General features: G+C 38.8%; 1 protein-coding gene across 3 annotated transcripts in view; it reads right to left on the reverse strand.

Annotated features, from left to right (window-relative positions):
- The window catches only part of MRPS28 (mitochondrial ribosomal protein S28), a 75,767-nt gene extending 51,665 nt beyond the window's left edge, over nt 1-24,102 (reverse strand). For 2 of the 3 annotated variants that reach the window (XM_027893064.1, XM_027893063.1), the window contains exons 1-2: nt 23,929-24,102; nt 8,796-8,977 (exon numbers count right to left, since the gene is read on the reverse strand). In XM_027893064.1, coding sequence (XP_027748865.1) covers nt 8,796-8,977; nt 23,929-24,102 — 356 coding nt within the window. Of the gene's footprint in view, nt 1-3,801; nt 5,600-8,795; nt 8,978-23,928 lie in introns of those variants that run through there. The other variant, XM_027893065.1, reaches the window with a different exon arrangement.
- Between the last annotated feature and the right edge of the window lie 106 nt (nt 24,103-24,208).

The following is a 24,208-nucleotide window of genomic DNA, read 5'->3' on the forward strand; positions in this document are numbered from 1 at the left end:
AAAAAAAAAAAAAAAAAAAAAAAAAAAAGGGATATGAACCAAAAGACTAAATAACCCAAAAAGACATAAACCAAAAAATAAAACCAACTTTAAAATCATGATTCGTGGGAGGCCTGACTCACACCTTCTGAAGAGCTCGAGATTGATATATATTACCTGCAGTCTTTCCCTAGCTGTGTTAATTCCCTTTGCAGACTTTACTGAAATTGTTCCAGAGGGGTGAATAATTACCACTCCATGGTTATATGATAGCATTAATTTTCCTGAGTAAGATCTATGTTATATGAAGACTTATAATTCACCTTTCGTCCAAAACATCATTAATTCAGTTTCTCAACCTAGAAACTAAATAGCTTCTGTCTTTGGGCAAGTCTACACTTCTCAGAGGACTGCCATGAGGAGCCCATGAGCTACTTTAGACTGAGCTGGCTCCCAAACTGAAATCAAAGGCCACAACAGCACAGCATTGTAGCGCAACTCATTATGCTAAGAAGAGGGTTTAGCACACAGTTACACCCAACCTAATAAAAGCAGTTACACTGCTTCAATAACCTGGGCTGCTTTTTCATCTAACCCTTACCTCTGTTACAGGTACGGGTCAAACTGACCAGACTTTCAGACAGAAACATGTGCAACTCGCTCTGTGGTTTAGTGAAGTACAGTTCCCTGTACCCCTGAAAAGTACCACATGCCTGTAAAACTGGCGTGACCCTATCCACTGGCATCCAGAGTCTCTGATCAGCAAAACATGTTGGGGAGCGTTAGAGTTTTCATAATCTTCTGTATCTGTAATGGCTGAGGTTTCTTGAGCCTTGTCTAGCTATTGAGGAAATTAATTATACTTCACTAGGAGTATTTAAGTGAGAGAGCTCCTCCCTGTGTGCTAACAGCAAGGCTTTCTCAAAGGTGTGGGGGGGGTAAATTTTCAAATACGCTGCACACAGAGATTCAAGTCATTTATTCTAATCAATCTCAGAACAAAATACTTGAAACAGTTTTAATTCTTCTGCCAAATCATGACTTCATAAATCTAGTTTATGCAGTTCTTGACAGCTAGCACCTGGATTAGAGGAAAAGAGAGAGTTAACCTACCTCTTCTCCTACGGACAACACTCAAGCATTCCAATGCAGTAATAAGTTTCCCAAGCCTTTTTTTTCCCCTATCGTGTATGTGTGCACGTCCACATATGAGAAAAAGTGTGGCTTAAAGAGTATTTACAGACTTTGACATTGCCAAAAAAGCTCCAGGCCACCTATGGACTGCTTTGTTCTCCCAAGACGTTTTACACAGCATATTCCATCTTCCATTTATCACGATGCCCTGGGAAGACAGAGCTGGCACAGTGTTTTTACCAGTAAATGCTACTAGTTTTGTGAGGTTTTTTATTTCCAAAGGGCATCAGATCCCATTACTCCCTGCTACCTTAAACTAATGACAGAAGCAAAAACTAAGAGGAAAAAATTATTAACAGGCTCACATGCACTGCTGCGGCCTTAATCCTAGGTCTATGCTATATATTCCGTACCAAATGCTGTGCAGTGTGCCTCCTTAATATGGATTATTTGAATTTTTGATAACCAGCACCTGTCACATGGTAACATTACTTTAACTAAACTCTGAAGTACCTATCTGGGATGGAAAACTTACAGTGTAGTCCAAAACAATGTTTACAGACTCTGGATTCCGGGAACTCTGGAAGCACAGTCTTGTGTATTACAGAACCACAAAAAGCCAACACCTCCATTTGTGGTTGAAAATAACCACTGAAGAATGATATACAGTGGGTGGCAAAAACAGTCACAATTGTAAAAAACCAAGCAAATAATAAGCTGTGTCCATAGGGGATAAAAATGCTATAATTTCCAAAATGCTATAAATAAGTCGGAGGTTATTGCTGCAGCACACAGACCAAGTTTGCAATCACAGGGCTATTCTTCATGTCTGTTTTAAAAAAAGCAAGCTGAAATTGTTCGACAGCAGACAGAGTGGCACCGTGCGCATTGTTTGGGCTCCCAGCGATGGTGAATTGCACTATATGGAAGCTTTGTAGAAAAGGGAGATCCTGCCACCTCCTTGAATTTAGCCCTCTTGAATATAAACAATAAGCCTTCCTTTTTAAGTTGCAATGTTTGTATGTGGGAACACGACAGCATCAGTCCTGCTTCCCATTCCTCCCTTTCCCATTTGGGCAAAGCTGGAGACCAAAGGCTGACCAGAGTGCCAAAGCCCAAGTTTGCTGATGACTAGTGCAAACCACCTTGGTCCTCAGAGAATTTCAACATGACATTTTTGCAATTTTAATCAGAGAAAGAGACTGGCTTTCACAGTGTGGAGACCAGCTGTCTGGTTATGTTTTCCATAAAAGATACAAACTGGAAGAGATTCAGGAAAGTTATGTGCACACTTCGTTTTATACTGAGCAAATTAGAGCAGGTCATAATTATTCAACAATTCAAAAATCATAATACAGTCTAAGTTCATCTTTCAAAATGCAGGGGGATTTTGCCCTCCAATAAGCAGATGCTTACCTGACAGGTAGGACAACTTGGAAGCCAAGGAGAGTGAGGAAAGAGTAGAGAAGTATGAAGACTGCTTTGATTTCAGATAGCTATTTAGTATTGCAAATGTCAGCAATATGGCACTGAGAGATGTAAACCATCTGACACTACAGGCACAAGGAAATCACTGTCATATAAACTTACAAATTCTCCCAAGTTGCTTACTGACGTCACTGCTTTTTTTTTTGACAGGCAAGAAATAGCTTCCAAAAACAAAGAAACAAACACACAACAACAACAACAAATCAGAGCTGACTACAAAAGTAAAGAGAAAATTTTGTGTGAAAGGCCAGGTAACTATTGATGTTGACTAAATATGATTATATAAATAGGTATCTTTGTAAGTTTCATTATTTCTACTTTAGTTATGTATTAATGAGCAAAAATTACTAATAAAATTTTCCAAAATTATTAATAGAAGGTACATATCATATACTGCTGCAATACAGCCACCTCTAAAACATGGTGACTACTTAAGAAGACACAACAGAACTGCAAATTCTAACAGTTCAGTGGTTAAATACTGGTAAAAAGCTGAGAAATAATATGTAAGCTAAAAAATACTAACTTCTATAATACTGAATAGATGTAATAATATAGAACTGTAATTAGTTAGAAATCTACGTTATATTTATATTGGAAATATATAATAACTATCAGTATTGAAAAAAAGAATACAGAAAATGAACCTGAAAGGTTACAAATTGTTAGCAATGGAGCACATGAAGCAGGCAATGGCAGATGATGATGGAAGGAAGGAAGATAATGCATTCCCTGTAAGAGACTGGTTACATATTTTCTCCATCTTCTTAAAAGATTTTTTTTACACTGTGGTTACTACTAGACAGACTCATAAGAAAAAGATTGACCTGCTGTGAATGCAAACCTAACAGAAGGGAAGCAGGGAAGGACGAAACCACTGATTTATTGCCAATGAGCTACCAGCAACAATTTGAACACACAGACAGAATGAGAAAATTCTACTAGCATAGTTACCGTGTTCATGGGAATGAGTTTACCAGAAGTGGGAATTAGAAAAATATTCTTCAGAGGACCTTGAGCCTTTTCTACATCACAAAAATCAGAAGCAATTTTGGACACTAACCCAGCATCACGTGCATTTTATCAGTAACCTCAACATGCATTTATAATTAAAAAAAAAAAATCAGTAAGTATCTATAGGTTTCCAGTCTCTTTGTTATGACCTGTTTTTTTCTGCATCTGCATGAGTTTGAAAATCAAACTTGCAAGAGCACCATTTATTGTATCCCTTGTACTGCTGGTTAGCAATTACCTTGTTTCCGCTCAAGAATTACATATTACAGATAAATGCTATTTTGCTGGCAATAGGCAGCAAGAAGGAAATAGATCACTGTAAAAACAAACATGTACAACTAAAACCAGCACTACTGCAGCAAGATATGTTTCCTTTATATATCACATTACCTCTTTTTTTTTTAGCAGTAATAGTTCCACCAACATTCAAAGCTTGACATGAAAGCTATAGGATGTGCCAGGCTGCCAGAGCAGCACCACTGCAGTCAGCAGCAGTACAGGACAGGGAAGAAATACATACTCTAAGGAAACCATCATTAAGTCTCTCCACTACCACCAGATATGTATCCTGTAGTGGCCTATACTGCCTCTCAGAGATTTTGTTCCTAGTTAGTCACAGACATCAGGTTAAACATGAATTTGATGCCTGTGATTCCTCTGGCAAAGAAAGAGCAAAGGCCTTGGGGATGGGAGCTGGGTGCTGGGTCTCTCTATCAGTCCAGCCCCCCCACTGCCAGTTATGTGGTCTCTGTTTCATTTTGAAGGAAAGTTAGAAAGGTTATGTCTTCAACATCACCTCTCTAAACCCTTCCATAGTAATCTTGCACCATTACATACGTAACAGTCAGGGAAACAAGGGTTCAGCGAGCAAAGAGTGAATTTACCACACCGACACCTTCCCTTGTGCAGGTATCTTTGCCACACATCCAGAGCAAGATGCTTGGTGTGAGGCAGCTCAGTCTGGTTGGGATGCACTCAGTGTTAAAGAAGCATATTAACATGGCATCAAAATGGAGTAGTTAACTCCAAACTCACCCTCCAGCTTAACACGCAGTGACTTTGTTTACTACAAAAACTGGAACTAAACCAAATGGTGTCTTATTGAAATCTTTCCCCCTGAAAAGCATTTCTCTACACGGACCTCTTTTTTTTAATTGATTTTTTTTTAGTCTTACAAGTACTTTTATGTCAGTATCAACTTAAATTTAAGACTCTTAATAAAGTGAATATGCTGGAAAACAACAAGCCTTATTCATATTACCTAATCTAAAAAGATATATTATTTTAAATTGGATTCCCTTCTGCCCTTATCTACAAAATATTTTAAAAATAGAACAAAGAGAGGAATTTAAAATGTTTCCCAAATAAAATTCACCTTGGCAGTCATCCAGAGTAAATATTTTGATACAATTTGCAGAAACAGCATTAGGTAATATTTTATGATGCTCATTAAGCTGTCATGTTCTAAATCACAACCGGCATCAAATGATTTCTGCCCTTCTCTACTATTTAAGTTTGGCAAATACACACTGTATAAAAGGTGTCAAGTAAAATTGCCACAGGATATACTGGAAATCCCTGCACCAGCTGCATACTCAAGCATAAAGGAAGTATCTTTCTGATCCTACAGCCTGATAATACTGGAGTTGCTGGAGGGTTACAGCAGTCTTTGAAAATAAAGCTTCATTACACTGGCATGGAGAGGAGCAGTTTAATCCGCTTTGGAAGCTGGTCCTGCAATCCTACATTTTAGAAAATCGCTGAAAGCCATTGCGCTTTTGATGGGAATTGGTCATTAAGAGTACAGGTGCAGACCATGCAAGAGGCAGTGTCAGCACAACCTCTTCCCATATTTTCTGCTTCTTAGGAATTCCATCTGATAATGGCAGAAGCAGGTTGTAACAGCACCTTTTTGCCATGGATTAAGTTGTTGTTCATTTGGAGATGTAAGAGAGACACTTTCTTCTTCAGGACTTCATTTCCTCTGCATGTTAAAAGAAAGAAAAAAATACACCACTTTCTTCCCATAGCTGAAAATGAACCTTACTTTCCTACAGACACTTTCTCATTTGTATAAACTTTGGACACTTAACAGAATTGCTATGCTCTTGGCATAAAATGCAAATTTAATAAAGCATTTAAGTCAAAGTGTATCAAGAAACATATTTTTACTAATTATAGTATATATTTAATAAGTCCAGCATATATTACATGAGCTTTTGAACTTGTAATGGCAATAAACACTCCTGACACATTAAATAAATCCAAAATAAACCACTGTTGATATTTATAATCAAATACATCTTTGCCTGACCCCAGTGAAATTTTACCAACAATATGTTTCATCTCTGACTAAGCTGATGTTTTCTTCCAGTCTCAATATCATCAATGCTGATAGCAATTCTATGAAACAGCTTTCCAAAAGAAGGAAAACAATGAGAATCAAACAGAAATGGCTAGCAGGTTCTTCAAATGCTTATTCAATTTAAATTTTGCATCAATACTGTTGTGGGTTTTTTTACTTAAAGTTTGTGGTAGTTTGTTTGTTTGTTGTTTGTTTTAAAGGTTGACACTTCTTTTAGTAGAACTGATGGAAAAAATGCATTTATGGAGCTACTTCAAATTTTCCAAGTGAGGGACACTGTTTTTCATAGCCGCATTTTTACCCATTTTTACAGTCTTTAGGGTGGAATCCTTTTTAATGGCCACATGGTGGTAGCACTACAGGGTCTTTCACATGGACATTCCAAGAAATCACAACTGACAAGATTCAGACTGAGCAGTTTAAGATAACAAGTTTTACAGACAAGAACCTTTTGCAGGCTTTTTGATTCTTTTCAAGTAACCTGAAGCACTTCCAAAGAGCATAGGACATATAAGAGAAAGAAAATTTTATTATAGTATCATGAAAATAGCTGACTTCTAATGAGAAAAAAGCCAAATGACCAAGGAAATATCAAAAGCACATGTCCTCACGAGACAGTTCCTTACATAAATGGCAAGAGAAGGTTTTTCCTTTAAAGATGCTAAACTAATATTTTGGAGGTTGCCAAAAACCTGAAAAGACAGTACAATAAAACTGAAAATCAGTATCAGAATACAGGTAGTAAAAGAGCCATGTTCAAGACTGACTTCATAAAAATGGTATCATGCATTTCCATGTCTGAAGATCAAATCTGGTTCTTCTGTCCTGAACTGATGGCCTTCAAGAAATCATCTGTTATCTGTAAATTAAAATGCCTGTTCTTCTCCTTGGCACTAACAATAAACATTTTGCAAGCAAAACAGTAAGCAGTTCTACTGATTACATGCACGTACAATATGGTGATACAGTCACTTTTGTCAGCAAGTGAATTAACAGAAACAATGGTAACAAAAACCTTCCTGCAGTCACCAGTGTAAGCTGGTACAGATCTAAATACATACGGAAAATTCTACCCAGTTACTTTCAAGCTTTGGTAGAAGATATTCTAGTCTGACCTTTATGCTGGGGATCAAAAACAGCTATTGCTAGTGCCCTGGCGAGGTTTTCTTACCAGCGGTGCCAAAGCAGGGCAGGTCTTCTGCTGGACACGTTCACTCATGGGCAGGTAAGAACTGCTTGGGCACACGGTAGCTGATGTCAGCCTCGGCTGCACTGACCATCAGTGAGAGCTTAAACACTGAAGGAAAGTAAGAAAGGCAAGTGGCAGAAGAAAGATGTGGGTTTCAGAACAGTAGACTTTGGATTACTCAGGGAAAAGAAGCAGCTGTCCTGACATGATAAAGTGCCCAGAAGAGGTCACTATCTATAAGGACCAACTCCTCACTGCTCCAGAGGGGTCCTTCCTAAGGTGCAGAAGTTGAGCAGAATAGGGAGCTTCAGTCTGAACTCTACCACAAAACCAGAATGAATGGTCATAGATTGAGATTAATATAGAAGAACGCCTCAGGCATGCAAGAATGGCCTTGGGAAAGGCAAAGTTCATCTCAATTTAGCATTAACAAGAGATGTAAAGAGCAACAAGGGCTTCATCACTAAAGCAGCAGCAAAAGATTAAGAAAATCTTCGACTGCTGCCAAATGTGACAGGCACAAAGGACTCAGTTCAGCCTGGAATATCAATCACACTTGCTTTGAAAGTCATAGACCTGCCAAAAAAAGGAAGTGAAGTACAAAAATGCTCTGATAAAATACTATCACAGACTTGCACACAAATGTGTGATGACTTTTGTTAAAACTCTTTTTGTTAAATCAGCTATTTCAGAACTGATTATCACAGGAATCATATTTAATGTTTTAGAAACAGTGATATTGCAGATTAATAAAAATGCTCCTCCTCTCTCAGGGAAAAGGAAGAGGGAAAAGAGATGGACTAAAATATTCTGATGCTATGAATTCAAAAATATGGTATTTTGCCTACATATTAAAAACTAGGTGCTAAAGCAAACTGGAGACAAATTAAATAGACAAGAGATCTTTAAATAATACATAATCACAAGGTGCTAAAGACAGTCAAGAAAGTTTATAAATACTATTTCTACTAGAATTCATTGCTTCCTTATCTTTTAGCTCTCTAACTAACAAATCCTTGAGTGCAGCTGTTCTAGTTCCACCAGAGTTGTTCTACTTCAGGACACAGTGAAACTTTGTGCCAAAATCTGTATAAAATCACCTGCTACAATATGGAATATTTGACCACATTAGCACTGATCCTCTGCTATGAACCATATTATCACAAATAACATGTAAACTCCCCAGTACGTCACCTCATGTACACATATTTAGCATAGATGGCTCCTGCCTAAGAAGCAATTTACACGGGATTAAAGTTCCACATCCACAGAACTCCCAAGGATTTCAATACACAGTGCTTGTTTTAACAACTCTGATGGTAATTATTTCTCTTTTCTACAGTGACAAAACACTTTGTCATTTGCCCATCATAAACTGGAATAATGTAGACAGCAATAAAGCAAATGTGCAAAGGAACCTGCATTCCAGACAATGATGTGTGAGCTACACAGATCTGTTTGTGGTCATACTTTCATTCTGCACAATATGTTAACTTCCACAGTTTAAACCACAAGATTCATACAATCTATCTAAGCTCAGCCCAGAAGATGGTCAAGTCCCTTTGGCTAAGCGTTTCAGTGTGTCATTCACACATATTAATCACCTACCGTAACTTTACTACTTACTTGCCATCAACTTCTGGTCTTTTGCACACACAGTGAAACTTGCCACCAAAATCTATGTAAAGGTCATCTCCTACAATATGGAATATTTGACCAATGGCAATTTTATCTTTGGCAGGCCCCATCTGAATTAAAGGAGAACTTCTCAACATGGATGCAAAGGATTCCGATTTCTCTGAAGGAACCTACAGACGAATAAGAAAAGAAAAAGCATTTCACAAAACGTGCTTTCTGAAGGAGGAATTGAATTAAACTTGTAACTTACAAAAAGGATTGATTCACTGAATAACAAGTAAAGATTTCATGTGCAAGGTACATTTTCAGCAAGACTTCCAAGGAGGTATCTGGTACATTTCTCCATCTCTGAACATTTTACACATTAAAGGTAAAGCTTTTATTAATTCAGTAACAGAAAAACATCACACTGTGCATCCCCTGAAAACATCGGTCAGTTCAACTCTTGGTTAGGTAAGTTGATTTAAAAATGTATTCCAAATGTAGGAGATGCTCCTGAAAAGAACATTGCACATCTCTTTGTTATCTCCTCTGTGAAAACTAAACCAGAATTAGTACCTTGCAGCTATTCATGCAACTATTTAAAAATTAATAACATTTAAACCACTATTTTAAAGAACAAAAACGTTTTGCCAAGGTAGCAAAAGCAGAAAGCATGCCCAGGACTAATCTAATAAATGAAAGAAAAACAAAAATTGAACCATCACTTCTTTCATTTTTCACTCTAAAAAATCAAAGTAAATAAATAAACAAAATGCCAGTTTCTTCTCATAAAGCTTTGAAAAAACAGGAGAACATAAAATCTTCCTGCTATTCTTCATAGAGAGAGAGAGATCTCTGTTCTGCTGACCCAAGAAAACTGACTATCATAGGTTTCCCACTGTATGCCAGGTGAAAATATCCAGCTATATCAAAGTGTAACTCAATCTCACATATACTTTCCCCGATATAGTAAATCTGACCACTTTTTATGAGTATTTGAAATGCAATTAGTAAGAAAAGCCTTCTTGCTAGTAACAAATTAAAAGGGAGAAGCATTTTGGAAGCAATACCTACCTGAAGGTGAATCTAAGGAAATCATATTATAGATGGCTAAACAGATTGAAAAAATTAAAACCTATTAATTTTTCTCCACATTTAGCAGTAATTAACTGATAATAATTACTTTGTGTAAGATGTCAAACTATTTTGGAACCAGCAGAAGAACTAAACTGAACAAAATAATCAAGCAATTTAAAGTTTAGTGATCTGCTGGCTTCAGCAACACACTTTCCCACTGATTACTTCAAGCAGATGCTGAAAATCCATCTATACTTTATACAAACAAAGGATAATGCCATCATTTTCCACTTTTACATTTGGAAACTTTTATTCTTGGGGAAGTTAAAACATGAGACAGTTTTGAATTCCAGCTCTGCTGGAAGGTACAAACAGCACAAATTTTTCTGATGGGACATAGCCTCAGGAATCATAAGCTGGAGATCTGACACTGGTAAATCTGCTGCTTCAGAAACAGGAGCTGTTAAATGTGGCATCCCAAGGACAAGGGCTGAACAACGTGCAACACGCACACACACCAAAGGAAGAGCATCTGGCAGTGGTAAACCACAACAGAGCAGTAGGACGTTGCACAGGAACGCTAGTATCAGATAAGGTTCCAAACATAGGATTGTTTGAATTCCACAATGCACTCTGAATTCAAATACATGAAAATTAATTATACAGGATGCATTTGTAAGTGCTCCAAGAAAAAAAATGCAACGTAGTGGAAAAAGTAAGAGGAAGTATTTAAATTTGATTTATCATATTAATTAAGGGGGCAGCAGAAAACTTTAAATCAATGTATAAATTGTAAGCTAGAAAGAAACATTTCAAAATTAACATCCCCTTCAAAATTACTCTGTCTGGGAAGGAGTTTAGAAATCAATCATCATGTTGAAATATCAAAACCTGTTTAAAGGGAAACTAAGGTACAATAAAGTGCAAATTCAGTGGTCTTCCACAGAAGAGCAAAGGTAAGAACGTGGCAGCAATGTATAAACTCAGGATGACAAGGACTACTATCATTTCATCCCAGAATATTTTCTGTTATCCTTCAATGCAAGGTAAACTAATAAGAAAATTAGTCTGGAAAAAAAAAACACAACAAACAACCAAAACAAACCCAACCCCCTCCCCCCGCAAAAAACTCCCAAAACAACGAAACAAAACACCCACAGAGGTAGGCAGGTGTCATCATTTGTAGGATATATATGGCCAAACATATAGAGCAACTTTATTTGGACATTTTAACAGAAGATGAGGAAGTCCACCTATGGTTTCAACTAATTCAATGAATGCCACTGAAATCAGATACTACAAAAGAACTGCCTTTTCTTACATGTAGATTATCTGCAAAAAGCCGTAGCTAGTAAAGAGGATCAAGAGAAGAGTGTTTGGTTTGAAGGAGATTTTCTAAAGTTATCTACAGAAATGGCATTAGTAATGGCCATTGAGCAACACTGACATTTCTTTGCTAAGCAGTTAATACAATTCTCAGCAAATTCCTTCATCTCTTGGCAATTAAACCCATGCAACGGCATTCATCTCATTCATGTTCTCTTCATATGATGGTACACTCAGCAGGCTCTCTACACCTAAAAAAATTCACAAGCAGCAAGTATTTCTCTCCACATCATGAAGATGAGTACACTAATATCCTGTGGATTTCCTGTTTTCAGCACCTAAAAATGGTCCCTTCCAGTTAATGACAACTCTCTCCTTTATTTCCCTGGCAGGAAAAAATACAGATACAAAACTCTCCCATGTGCAAACTTGCCTGTGAAATAACCTCTGTACAAAACACACAAGTGCTATCTTTACACACCGACAGATGTTCCTTGTTAGAACACAAATTTAAGTAAAATACAGATGTTAATGTACAAAGAAGTTCTTCACTGTGGAAAGTTTTCCAAGAAGATACCGGGAATCAGTTTGAATTCTATCACAGGCCTACAAGTCTGCAGTGTTCTCTATTCTATGTTGTGGAGAGGAACTTCTCAAGAGCACAAGCAGCTAATTTACATATACAAGAATCCTTGAGAGATGCCATTAGTTACTGCCATCAAGGACTCTTTTGTGGACAGTCTACAAACAGAGTGAGTCAAAATGCAGTATTTTCTCCAGTTTTCTGCATAACCTAAAGCAGATCTCATTAAACAGTAATTTATTTCAAGCATTTAAAGAGATTTAATGACATTTTGAGTGCTTTCCTCTATGATTTCTAAATCTCCTTAACTGGATTCTCCATGGCAGCATTACAGAAAACCAGTAAGACCGTATAATAAAGGTGTAATATACTTTATTAAGCACTCCACTTCTCTGGTTCTCAAGGAGTGTTGACCATGCAGTTCTGATAGATAATGAATCGATAACATGTCAAGTTTCAAAAACTAGAGCATATTACAAAATTCAGAAGCACAAATGACACATTCTTTTCAAGTACCTGAAATATAAAGTTTTTTTTCACCTCCTCCTCCTTCTTAGATGCCTAACTCTAAAATTTCCCTTCTAATTTCTGGATTTCAATGTTTTTCACAAGTACTTGGACACCTTTCTGCACCCATAGTTCAATAAAAAGCAACAGCTCCTCCAATAATAGACCTCCAAGATGATACTTATTAACCAGAGAGAAGGAAAAGTCATAGATTTAAACCCAGTAAGATCCAAACAAAAGAAGTAACTCCAGCAGAGGAATATAACATACTAATTCTGGAGCAAAGCCTATGGCTGTACAAGCAGGGAGGTCCTTTCCCACCCACTGAGCAAAATATCTGAAATCCCAGGCTACGTGCCTTCTGTTTGCTTGCAATGGCAAGTAGCATGCATGCTGGAATGTGGGATGCATGGATGAGACAAGGAGAAGAGATGGAAGATTGGTAATCTGATTGCTACAATGAAGGGGTGAGTGACATTAACATCAAGCAGCATGCAAAGAACACAACCCTCTGCAGTGATCAGATTTTGTTTTCCTCAGCACTGTTTTCCATAGTTAGAAAGAATTTTCTGTCCAAAGTTAGTTACATAAAACAACAACAAGGAAAAAACGATTTGCAGTAACAGGTTAGTAGGCTATCACATTAGCTAAAGGCCCCAACTGCTTGGATACTAAAAACAGGACTGGAAAAGGCCCTGATCAATCTGAACAAAGTTTGTCCTGCAAGGATTTTGAACAGATCACCTCCTGAGATCACTTTCAACATGCACTATTTTACTTAGGACAGACAACTGGAGCCTACTACAAAAAATATTAAACCAAACCCCAATATATTTAGCTACCCACTGAACAAGTACCTATTGACAAGGCACTTATTTCACCCAGCAACCTCAGAAATTTTGCTATGTTCTAGTCCAGCAGACCTTCATTTTCCATACCTTTTAACTACTGGAAGTGTGCACTATTGCTTAGACATGAACCTAAATCCCACCAATTTTGTAAGTGCTGCAGGCATTACTAGGGTAACAGCTCATAGAAATTTATGCTGTTTATTTACCAAATTTCTCTCTAGGGTATGTCTACTACTTTTTACTCAAATGAATGCAACAAGTCAAAACTCCATTTTGCAGAAGAATATCGCCTTAAAGACACCAGGACCAACTCTGACAATATACCTCAAAATGTGACATCTATCAGTTAATGGCCTTCCACCCAGAAGCAGCACGACAGGCACTGCCAACTCAAGAACTCTCCTGAATTTATCAAAGAACAATCATCAAGCTTTGTTTTCACCAATAAGGTCTCCCTGCACACTGAAGTTCTCCCAAGAAACAATGCTGAAGACTCAGGAGGAGCACTTAGAGGACTGATCTATGACTACAGCGACTGAAATTTCAACATGCAAGCTCCAAGTGCTTCCTCCAGGTGCTGCCTTCTTTTCATACATGACACTATTTGGTCTAATGCTGATAACTTTATTGAGAAGTTCCATGTATTTTATTCTGGTCTCAGAATATAATCACTCAAATTTTAGCCCTCATGCCTTTAACCCATCTCAGAGATGGAAAGCTCTCAGTCTCCCCTCAACCAAATAAGTTCCTTTGAACATTTTCATAACATTGTGCCTAGCAGTATTCAGTGATTTTAGAGCTTCCCCAAACAAAAAACTCTGCTTCCTGTATTAGTAGGAAAGAAATGTTTAGAGGAAAAATACTTTAAAAGTATAAGAGCTGACATTATTGTTTATTACTTATTTACTCTAAAAATTCAGTCAACCTCTATTAAGTGCCTAATCTACATTTCTTAAAAACCAACCAAGTTTTGAATATTCAGGCTCATTCCACTATACAGTTATTGTCTTCCAAGACAGCATTCCTACTAAACCTGCAGAGCCCTCACACCTCCTTCCATCACAGACTTTTTGTCTCCTCTTCTGAAGTTGTTCTGCACTGCGCAAAACACCCCACGCTGCCTGCCTCGGGTCTCTACCACTTGCACCTCTACCCAAGGGACAAGATGAAACATAATCATTCTTTTTAATTCCCTCAATTTTTTAAAATACTGTCCCACAGTGTACATACATCCTGACATGCAGAAAACACCATCAGTAATTACCCCAATAAATATTACTAACTACAGTATTACACAACCTACTCCTTCAAAGAAGGCTTGTGCCTACGATTACTGTTTCAAACAATACAAGCTATAGATCTGCAGGCCAGGGGCTCACCTACTTCCTTATTATCAACAGATATGTAAACAATAAAGAGGAACAAAATCTGATAAATACTTGTACTTGCAATATACTGCACGTGACTTGCTTATGTTTTGTAGTACTTGGAGGAACAGGTTGCCCAGAGAAGCTGTGGATGGTCCATATCTGGAAGAGTTCAAGGCCAGGCTGGATGGGGCTCTGAGCAACCTGGTCTAGTGGAAGGTGTCCTGCTCATGACGGAGGGGTTGGATCTAGCTGATCTTTAAGGTCACTTCCAACCGGGCCATTGTATGATTATATATGAAATCAGAAATCTAAGATGATATATGACTCAGGAGCATCACTTGGACTTTATTATGAACAGTAATGCAGAGATGGGAACCATCTCTTCTCCATCGCTATTCTACTATTTGACAAACATTTGTAAAAAGTACCAAATTGCTCATTAAGCTCTTAATCGCCAACAGCATTCATTTCATATGGTATTTCAGGAGGACAATTTGCAAACTGCTAGCTAAATACATGCCATTTACATATGGAGAACACAAACCACAGACATCATGATGCTCCAGTGACTCAAAGATGTCTAAGGTTATTTTAGAATTTTTCTGAAAGCTGATGTTTAATTCTGCAATATGTACCAAGGCAAATTTTAAAATGCTGTTATTTAAAACCCCCCAATGTTTATGGATAGAACAGACAGGTGAAACTATGAAGATAACAGAAAATAGGAAAATTGTATTAGGCAGAGCTGTATAAGAATAAACTAGGACACAGGACTTAGTCAGCATACCGTAACTAAATACAATAGCCACAAAATTCACCTACCTGTTGCTCATAAGCAACAGCACACCATCCCACTTACAGCACAGTTATAACCAAAGACTTGGTTTGGTTATAACTAGAGTCATAACTTTCAAAGTCCACTGTTTGGCTTTTAATTCCCCTCCAGAATATAGTTCATTTTCCTCCTCACTTAGTGGCCTGAGGCTTTGTCCCATAAAAATACATACATATACCAAACAACTGTAGTTTATGCTGTTTCCCCACAGATTCAACTTGCAACCCAAAGTGGGCAACCACAAATACAAGGAAGATCTCTTCAGTTTCCTTTAAACAAGAGACTTTTACATTTTATTTCATACAAACAGATTAAAGTGAAGAACTAATTTAAACTTCTTGCTAAAAAAAAAGGTTTAAAGATTAAATAATGAACAAAGTTGGAAAAAAGCAAGATTGGTGTTATTTAATAAAATTCCTGAAGGGAAATAGTCCAAATAGGAAAGCATAAAATGAGGATTCATGATTCAAAGCAGTAATTTAGGGAAAAATTTAATATTAATGACTGCAAATTCACAAAGAAGAGCTCTGAAAGCAGTCAAGGAGAAAACTGGAAGCTTCCCTACTAGTCAGCAAGAAGATATTTATAAAAAGCTTCATATGAATCACTTTCTATGGAAAGATTGTTACAAGGCCAAATATCTGTAAAGACAGCACTTGCACACTAGCACACTATGATGACCTGATTTCTATAAGGGAATTACTTTAGTTCTAAGGATTCTAATCTAATATTAATTATTTAATATCTACAGGCCAGTAGAAGAAATGTCGGCATAACTAAAAGTTCCAGCAGATATCATATTCCTCCACTGTCTGTTTCTGTCCGCTCTGACTAATGACTTGAATTGCACTCTCAGTGGCAGCAAACTCAAAATTATATAGTTTGGGAATAAACATAATTAGTGTCCGTACCCATCTTTTTTAACGTAAGTTTTGAAGAAAGCAGTCAAGAGAAGAAACCAGAACCACTTTTCAATACAATGTGGTGCTACAAAACTTGTGTTCAAGAAGAACACAGTGAGTGCTACAAGTTTTTCCTCCAAACCTTTAAAATTTGGAGGGGAAAAAAATCTCAGATTACATGACTAGAAAAAGCAAGGGAAACAGCTCTGTTTTGCCTAGAAAAGGATGAGGGAAAATTTTTATTCTTTCCTTTATTAAATTTTTATTTACTTTCAAAAACTTTGCATACTCCAGAGCTACTTCCCATCACTATCTTAAAACTACAAGCTTCCCTAAAGAACCACCAGAAAGCAATGCAAACTTCTGCTGTTTCAACCAAAAGGGGAACATGCATACATTCTCCTCAGCACAGTGAAAAAATGTGGTTTATTTTAGACAGCAAACCAAATAAAACTCAACAGAGAAAAAAGATCACAGGAATAAGATTTGTACACTGTGCATAATTTTGAACAAGTTTTCCTGAATCGCACTTTCAATATCAAAACTTCTTTGCTCTCTAGAAATCTCTTTACATTGCTGTTAAGGCTATTTGTGGCTTTTTTTCAATTTGAAGATAAGTATTTCTCAAAGTTCTCATCAAGATGAACTGTTCTTCAAACTCATGGAAGAGCATAATTATTCAGAATACTTTGTAAACATACTTAAGTTACCAATGCCTTATTACATGCTGCTAAGTCAAATGTAGCAATACAGCTCATAAAACAAATGCAATTTTTTTCAATCAGTAGACTAAGCTTACATGACCTACAATGAATACTGCACTATCATAGAAAATCCAAATTAAGGTGATTTTTTTAGTCAATTATAGCTATCCCTGCCCCTTATCAGAAGAGTCAAAGACATATCCTATTTTGTTTGAGTCTGGGTTTTTTGGTATACTTTTTTTCCTGTGACTTTATGTAACTGTGCTTATGCTTAGAAGAAATAGCATAAAACAGTAGAGTACATCTGGGGAGGGGAAGGCCAGCAAAGCTGTATGAAGGAAATTAATTGTCTGCTGCTTTTAGACCCTTTTTTGAAACTTCTTCATCAATCAACTGCCCATTTAAAGCACCAGAAAGCAGAAAGTCATATTGCTAACACAATATAATGCTACCCAAACCACCAAGGCTTACCCAACAAATCTTAAAAATGTACAGTCTGCTGCACTGGTTGACTCAATATCAACTTCTGTTTGTAGTAAAAAGAAAGTTTTCCAGTTATCTTCACACTTTGAGTGGATACACTGTGCAGAAACTGCAAAACAAGACTTTCATAAAGAACTTCAAATGCAGCTTTGAAAATATGCTGTTGACTAGACAGGTGGATCATTTACTATAGGATGCTGAGCTATGGCTTTATTTCACAACATAAAATAGCACGTAATTTGGTCACAATAAAGCTGCTTATTTTTCTTTAAATAACTTCTATACATAATTTAAAACACAAAGTATTTATCTATTTATATCTTTCAAGGATTATTTTTATAGCAAAAAATAGAGCATTAGCCTCTAAATAAGGGAAAGTGGGTGAACCTACTGCATGCATTAAGACAAAACGAAAACCAAATCAAATGAGCACAGAGAGTCCTAAAAAACACCCCACGGTGTTTTGAGCCCAGCATCTGCCTGTGCAGTTGGACTGCTTAGGCAGAACTCTGCATCGTTTCTCTGAACAATTACATGTGTGTCCTTGCGTTTTAGGTTGCCATGCTGGAATGGGATACTGGTAATCCCACACAACAGCACTCTCATATCTTCAGCCTGACATTTTCTCCATTTATCACTTCAGGCCCTTTTTTCCAGGTTCCTGGAGAACAGGATGTTGTTTCAATAGCCGTAATAGGAGAATAACTGGGATCTTCCACAGCAACAGTGGATGTAAATATCCTGTTGATAATAATAACCACTCACGGACCTCCAGCAATACCAAAGCAATCAGTCACCAACCCAGAGCTATCTGAAGGAGCAAATTCCAGAAGACAATTCCTCCAGAGCTGTGATCTTCCTCATGTCAACCAAGGACAGAGCTGTGCAAGGTGCCCAGGGCCTTCCTACGTGAATTTGTGTTCCTGAGTACACTGCTGTGATAGGCAGTGGTGACAATTTTACTGTACTATAATTAAATCCTCCGAAGGGGCAGCATGCATCATTCTCTGCTGCTGTCCAACAACATCAGAAGTCCTGTCTACTCCATTTCACAGTGTTGCTCCAACACCTTGAGAGTTTTACAATATCCTGTCACGCCAGCACTCCTGTCATATGCAAAGCAGGTGTTCCGACAGACCCAGCTGTGCCTCCAGCTGGAACAAATCCGAGTCAGAAGAGATAAGTTTTGGTGCCTCAGCCAGAGCGTTCACAAAGTAGAACTGCTCCTTCACAGAGGTCAAAAGAAGGACAACCAGGTTCATTCCTACTTTAATGCAAACCAGCATTTCAAGCAGATCCAGCTGAGATGATGCTGAGAAGGCTGCGACACAGCCCTTATTTAGCACAAACCCAAAGGCACCAACCAGGCTGTGTTCACAGTGTAGCAGGAGCAGACATAATCCACGTTTCTCAAATGCAGCATTACAATCTGGCAAACCAAGCCAAGAGAAACTTTCAGGTAAAGAAGACCCACTCCAGCTCCCACAAATCCCACAACTGGCAAGTCCTGCTCCGTTAGTCAGCAGTTTTCAGCACTTGACTGCTGGCCAGATGGTAATCTACCTAAAAGGGTAACCTCTGTGCTTGGCACATAGGTTTTATAGAGTGCTGTTACATTTGCAATGAAACAAAAAATGTTTTTATGTTATTTATTAGCACTAGCAAAGCATCCACACAAAGATTACAGGTGTCCTAACAAATAGTACACCATGAAAATTACAAATGATAATTGCACTAACTATAAATCAGTATTTTTGCTCTCAAAGAACTACAACTGCAAGAAAACTATCTTCTAAATGTTAACTTAGGTGGGAAGACAGACTGAGAGAAATCTTTTCCACCAATAATTACATTAATTCTGATTTTTTTTTTAATATTTTACTTCAAAACGTCCACTGTTACACATTATTTTAAACTGAGGTTGCCCAGATACTGCACAAGCAAGACAATTACATATTCTTTTTAAGGATCCTCATGTAGCTTTCAGAAATGTAGTAACATTTCTTTAAAATTCTCACTTCTGTGTTTTACTTTTGATCTCTCCCTTAAAACATAAAGTCAACTCTTTATATGACCTATTAAAATATTTTTTTGCTTTCTTTCTTTATGCCTATTTATATTTTATTTTTTAAATAGTGATAAGAAACTTAAACATACAGACACCTTCCTCAGATTTATGAATCCTTTCAGCAATGGACCTCTGGCTAAGAAAATTTTAAAATATATACATGTCCAGAAGAATAATTTCTAATCTCTTTCTTTTAGAAACTAGTTATTATGATGTACTGATACCAACCCAGTCCCCTCCATCTGAACTTCAGATAAAATCAGTTACATTTCTTCCTAATAAACGGTTTCCCTTCAAACACGGTACCCAAGGAACTAAATAGGATATTTCTTAAATGTGCTGCTTCTGCTGCGACATCTGGAAACAAGGGGTGCCCTCTGCTGTGCCGGGAGTGGAGGTTCACCCAAACCTCGGCGCAGCATCCCTGCCCGGCTGGGACCAGCGGCCTGGCCAAGCCAGAGGCTGCACATCTCTGCTTCCGCACACGGACAACTTCCTGACACGCACCTGATGGTTTGTACCCTGTTACTGTCACCTAAAAAGTCCCAATAGAGCAGCTTTACCCCACTGTTGGCACATATTGCTGACTAGCAGCAAAGCTAACACAGTGCTAACTCATAAAAAGACACTTGACACACTTCCCACACGTATTTTAAACATTTTTAGACTATTCAGTGCACAAAAATGTGCATTTTTTCTTAGTTACTTCACTCTTACATTTTCTTTGAACTTTGGCAACTGAGAGAAGAACGCAGCTCAAGACCCATTTCTCTACCTGTATCAACAAAAATCATCACACCCTTCCTAAAACATAAGGTTTCAAATTTTGCTAGGCAGACAGCTTTAATCTGTAAATGAAGGTAACACCTAAAGCATTTACCATCCTTCTAAAAGAACCTTAAACTCATCTTTTGTTGTTGCTGTTGTTGTCCACTTTGTAATACAAAACTTACATATTGTAAAAATGCAGAAGGAAAAAGCAGTAATAATTGAGCTGTCTGCTGTAGACAAAGTTAAATATCATGTGGGTCTGTCAGAATATTTTGCTTACCAAGTTGCCACCTTTTTAAACAGTTTTAATTAACATTTACGTGCCTGCTCTGTAAATTTCACTACTTGCAAAACAGTTACAACAGAACAGTAAACTGAACGTAAAAATTAAAACACAAACCCCTAAAAAATTACCAACAGAGCAAGACACCACCAGGCAATTCTGAAGCAAGGTCAGCAGTACACACTGCTGCTGTGCATGAAACACTTAAAAGAGTTTTAGGTAAAATATCATCATGCTTTTTGAATCATCTTGAACACAAACACATGTCAACATGCCCATTTAACAAGTTTCCTTATATCTGCCTAAAATAAGTCACTATTCCAAAAACGAAAGAAACAGAGCTGGCAGAGGAAATCTGTACAGAAATATTATCAAGCTTCTCCCCAAAAGAAAGAGAAACACTAAGGACCCAAACAGCACCTCTGGCTCTTACAGAGAGAAGCACAGCAAAAGCCAGGCCATGCTTTGGGCCTGTCCATTTGCCAGCTGAGGTAAGGGATGTTGTGGCTCAGGTAAGGGATGAGCAAGACCACACTCCTCCTGCTTGAAAGATCAGATCCTGCTGATGCAGGGCACCCCAGAAAGGGGATGCAGCTACAGCCACTGCACCCTCTTCTGAGGGGAGCCCCAGTAGTAGCAGGGTTGCTCCATCTATGGGAAAGTTTATTTACAAAATAACACACTTCATAGCAATCAAAAATCAGTTAAAAGTGGTGAAAATGTGATTTCAAGGAAACCACACAGAATGAACAGAGTACTCTGCAATTCATATCCCTTTCATTTTCCTCATTTCAATACGCCACTTTCCTCTGCTACTTCATTCTCACCAAAATCCACTCCCTCTTGTGCACACTCTTCAAAGAGCAAACAGTGAATAATCATCAGTGACACCCAGGCTCATGGAACAATAACTGGGCTAAGAACAGCATGAAAGTAGAGTCATGATAATCTTCATCTTCTTGTTCTGCTTTGAGCGTCACTGGGACACTGAAAAGCCAGTTACTTTTCTTCCTCTGGTTCGAGTGAAAAAGTAGTTCAGCAAAGTGAAATTCAGGGCTGTAGTCCAGATATTCCTTTTTCATGCCTAGTGTGATTTCTAGTATTGCATTATTTTATATTTGTACTTGTAATTCCATTTGAAAATGATGTTGCGATTACTATGTAACATTTGAGTTAGTTAAGAACCTTTAAAGGCTTGATGAATAATTATTTACAGACAGAAGAAAAAATGCTTCTAGCTTCTTACTTTAGCAGAAAAAAAGGGGGGAAAAAATCAACTTCTTAAATCCCTAAGGTAGCATTCAGTATCTCTTACAGCTGGATCAGGTGACCCTCTTCCTAAATTCCCCCTGGACACCACCTGAACCAGCATCCTGCGTTAGACAAACCTCTGATCACATAGCCAGCTTTGATAGTGTGGATTTTCAATGGAAAACAGAATGTTACAGATTTTGCAGTAATATGGGATATCAGGTCTTGGATTCAGTGACAGGCATTTCCCTACACTCCCACTACCACACCAGTCCTGCAATAATAATTCACAGCATTAATCTCCATATCCTACTGGGCACACTCCAAGTAATCCCACTCATGTGGGCAAACAGAACTGAAAAAAGTTACAAAAAGATGACTGTCAAGGACAAAGAGCAGCACAGAATCACTTCCACCTAAAGAATAATCAGAGATCGGGTGTTTTCAGCCTGGAAGAGATTTATTGTGATACGTCAGTACAAACACAGCTTTTTTTGTGTTTCCCTACATGTTTACTAACAGGTACAGTCAAAATATGTAGGGAAAATCAGCACAAAAAACCTCCCTGCACTGCTAGAGAATGTGATGGTTATTCACAAATCTTCACATTCATTTTACCACTCAATCTCTCCCAAGTTCCAACCATTCAGAATCTCAAGCCCACAGACCCACAACAGGCATCTGGAGAAAGACCACTTGGATACAACACCAAGGATGAAGGTTGCCACCTATCAAGGCCTCAGCACACTTCCAAGATCGATCCTGTTTGGCAATGGTGAACTAGGTTTTAGACAAATCTTTTACACCCTTCAGGACTCAGCCATTGCTTACAGAGTGGTCCTTTGCTCCAGTGTTTTCCTTAGTGCAGACTCAATAAATAGCAGAACTACAGCTCGCTATCTCTCCATGACTGTTTTCATGGTGGAGGAACAGGAAAACAAACGGCACATAAGATACGGCACACAGACCTGTTGCCCTCCTCCTGTAGTTAAGGAGCAGGGTCCGCTCTTGACGAATCATTCGTGCTCCTGCTTATCAGTGCAGGCCTTGCCAAGCACATCATCTTCAATTTTACTCCTGAGAACAGCTTCACAGAGAACTGTGGGTTTCCACATTATTATACAGCATCCTTTCAACCCCTGTCCTCCTGTTTATTTTGCTGCCTTCACACGCATACAATTCTACAGGTGTTTCACTCATGTGAGTCTTTATATTTCCACTACAAGTCTCTGGAGCACTGGCCTAACAGGTCTTTGATCTGACCCACTACAATCAATTAAAGATTTTCCACATCTTCCCTGCTGGCCTGTAAAAGCCATAATACTGCTTTGCCCACAGGGCTGTTATCTGGCATTCTACACAACCAAAACTACTTGCTCACTTTCTACATTAGATTTTTGTAGGAGTACGTTAAAAAGAAATACGAGCTGTCCATGTTTCTCTGCAGGCTATTTACTAGCCAGGGTGAAGCAGTGAAAAAAGAATCACAGAATTTTTAGGGCTGGAAAGGACCTCTGGAAATCATCTAGTCCAAAGCCCCAACAAGGCAGGGTCACCTGGAGAAGGTTACACCAAAACCTCTCCAGGTGGGTTCTGAATGACTCTTAAGAGGGAGGTTCCATGACCTCCCTGGGCAGCCTGTTCCACTGCTCTGCCACCCTTAATGTGGCACATACTCCTACATAACTTCTTCTAACATAACTTCTTCTAACATAACATACTTCTAACATACTCCTACAAAAAGTTCTTCCTCATCTTGAGGTGAAACGTTTTGTGGTTCAGTTTATGGTCACTGCTCCTCGTTCTGTCTCTGGATACCACTGAATAGAGTCTGGCATCATCCTCTTCGCAGCTGTCTTTGAGATATTTATATGTACTGACAGGATCCCCTCTCAGTATACTCTTCTCCAGACTAAACACGCTCAGCTCCCGCAGTCTCTCCTCATAAGAGATGCTCCAGACCCCTCATCATTTTTGTGGCTCTCCACTGGACCCTCTCCAGCAGCTCCTTGTTTTCCTTGAACTGTGGAGACCAAACCTAAACAAACACAATGCTCCACATGTGGCCTCACCAGGGCCGACTACAGGACGCTGCCTCGGCCCGACCCGCGCCGCGCCGCGCCCTCACCTGCTGGGGACCAGAGCCCGCGGTGCCGCTGCCCGGGCGCTGCTCCGTGCTCTGCGGGGGGATCCCGGCGGCGGCCGGCGCGGCCCCGCTGTCCCCACGGGCCGGGGGCAGCGCCGCCCCACACGGCCGAGCCCCAGCCCGGGCCGCGACCCGCCACCAGCACCGCGCCGCCATCACTGCCGGGCGGGGCCGCCCCCCGCGCAGGCGCGGCGCGAGCGGCTGAAGCGGGCAGCGCCATCTTGGATGAGGGCCGCGCGAGCCGCGCTAGGAGCGGCGGCGG

The sequence above is a fragment of the Empidonax traillii genome, unplaced genomic scaffold (assembly GCF_003031625.1).
Source record: "Empidonax traillii isolate 1590-97213 ecotype Southwest subspecies unplaced genomic scaffold, ASM303162v1 scaffold378:size984864, whole genome shotgun sequence".
Classification (NCBI taxonomy): Eukaryota; Metazoa; Chordata; class Aves; order Passeriformes; family Tyrannidae; genus Empidonax; species Empidonax traillii.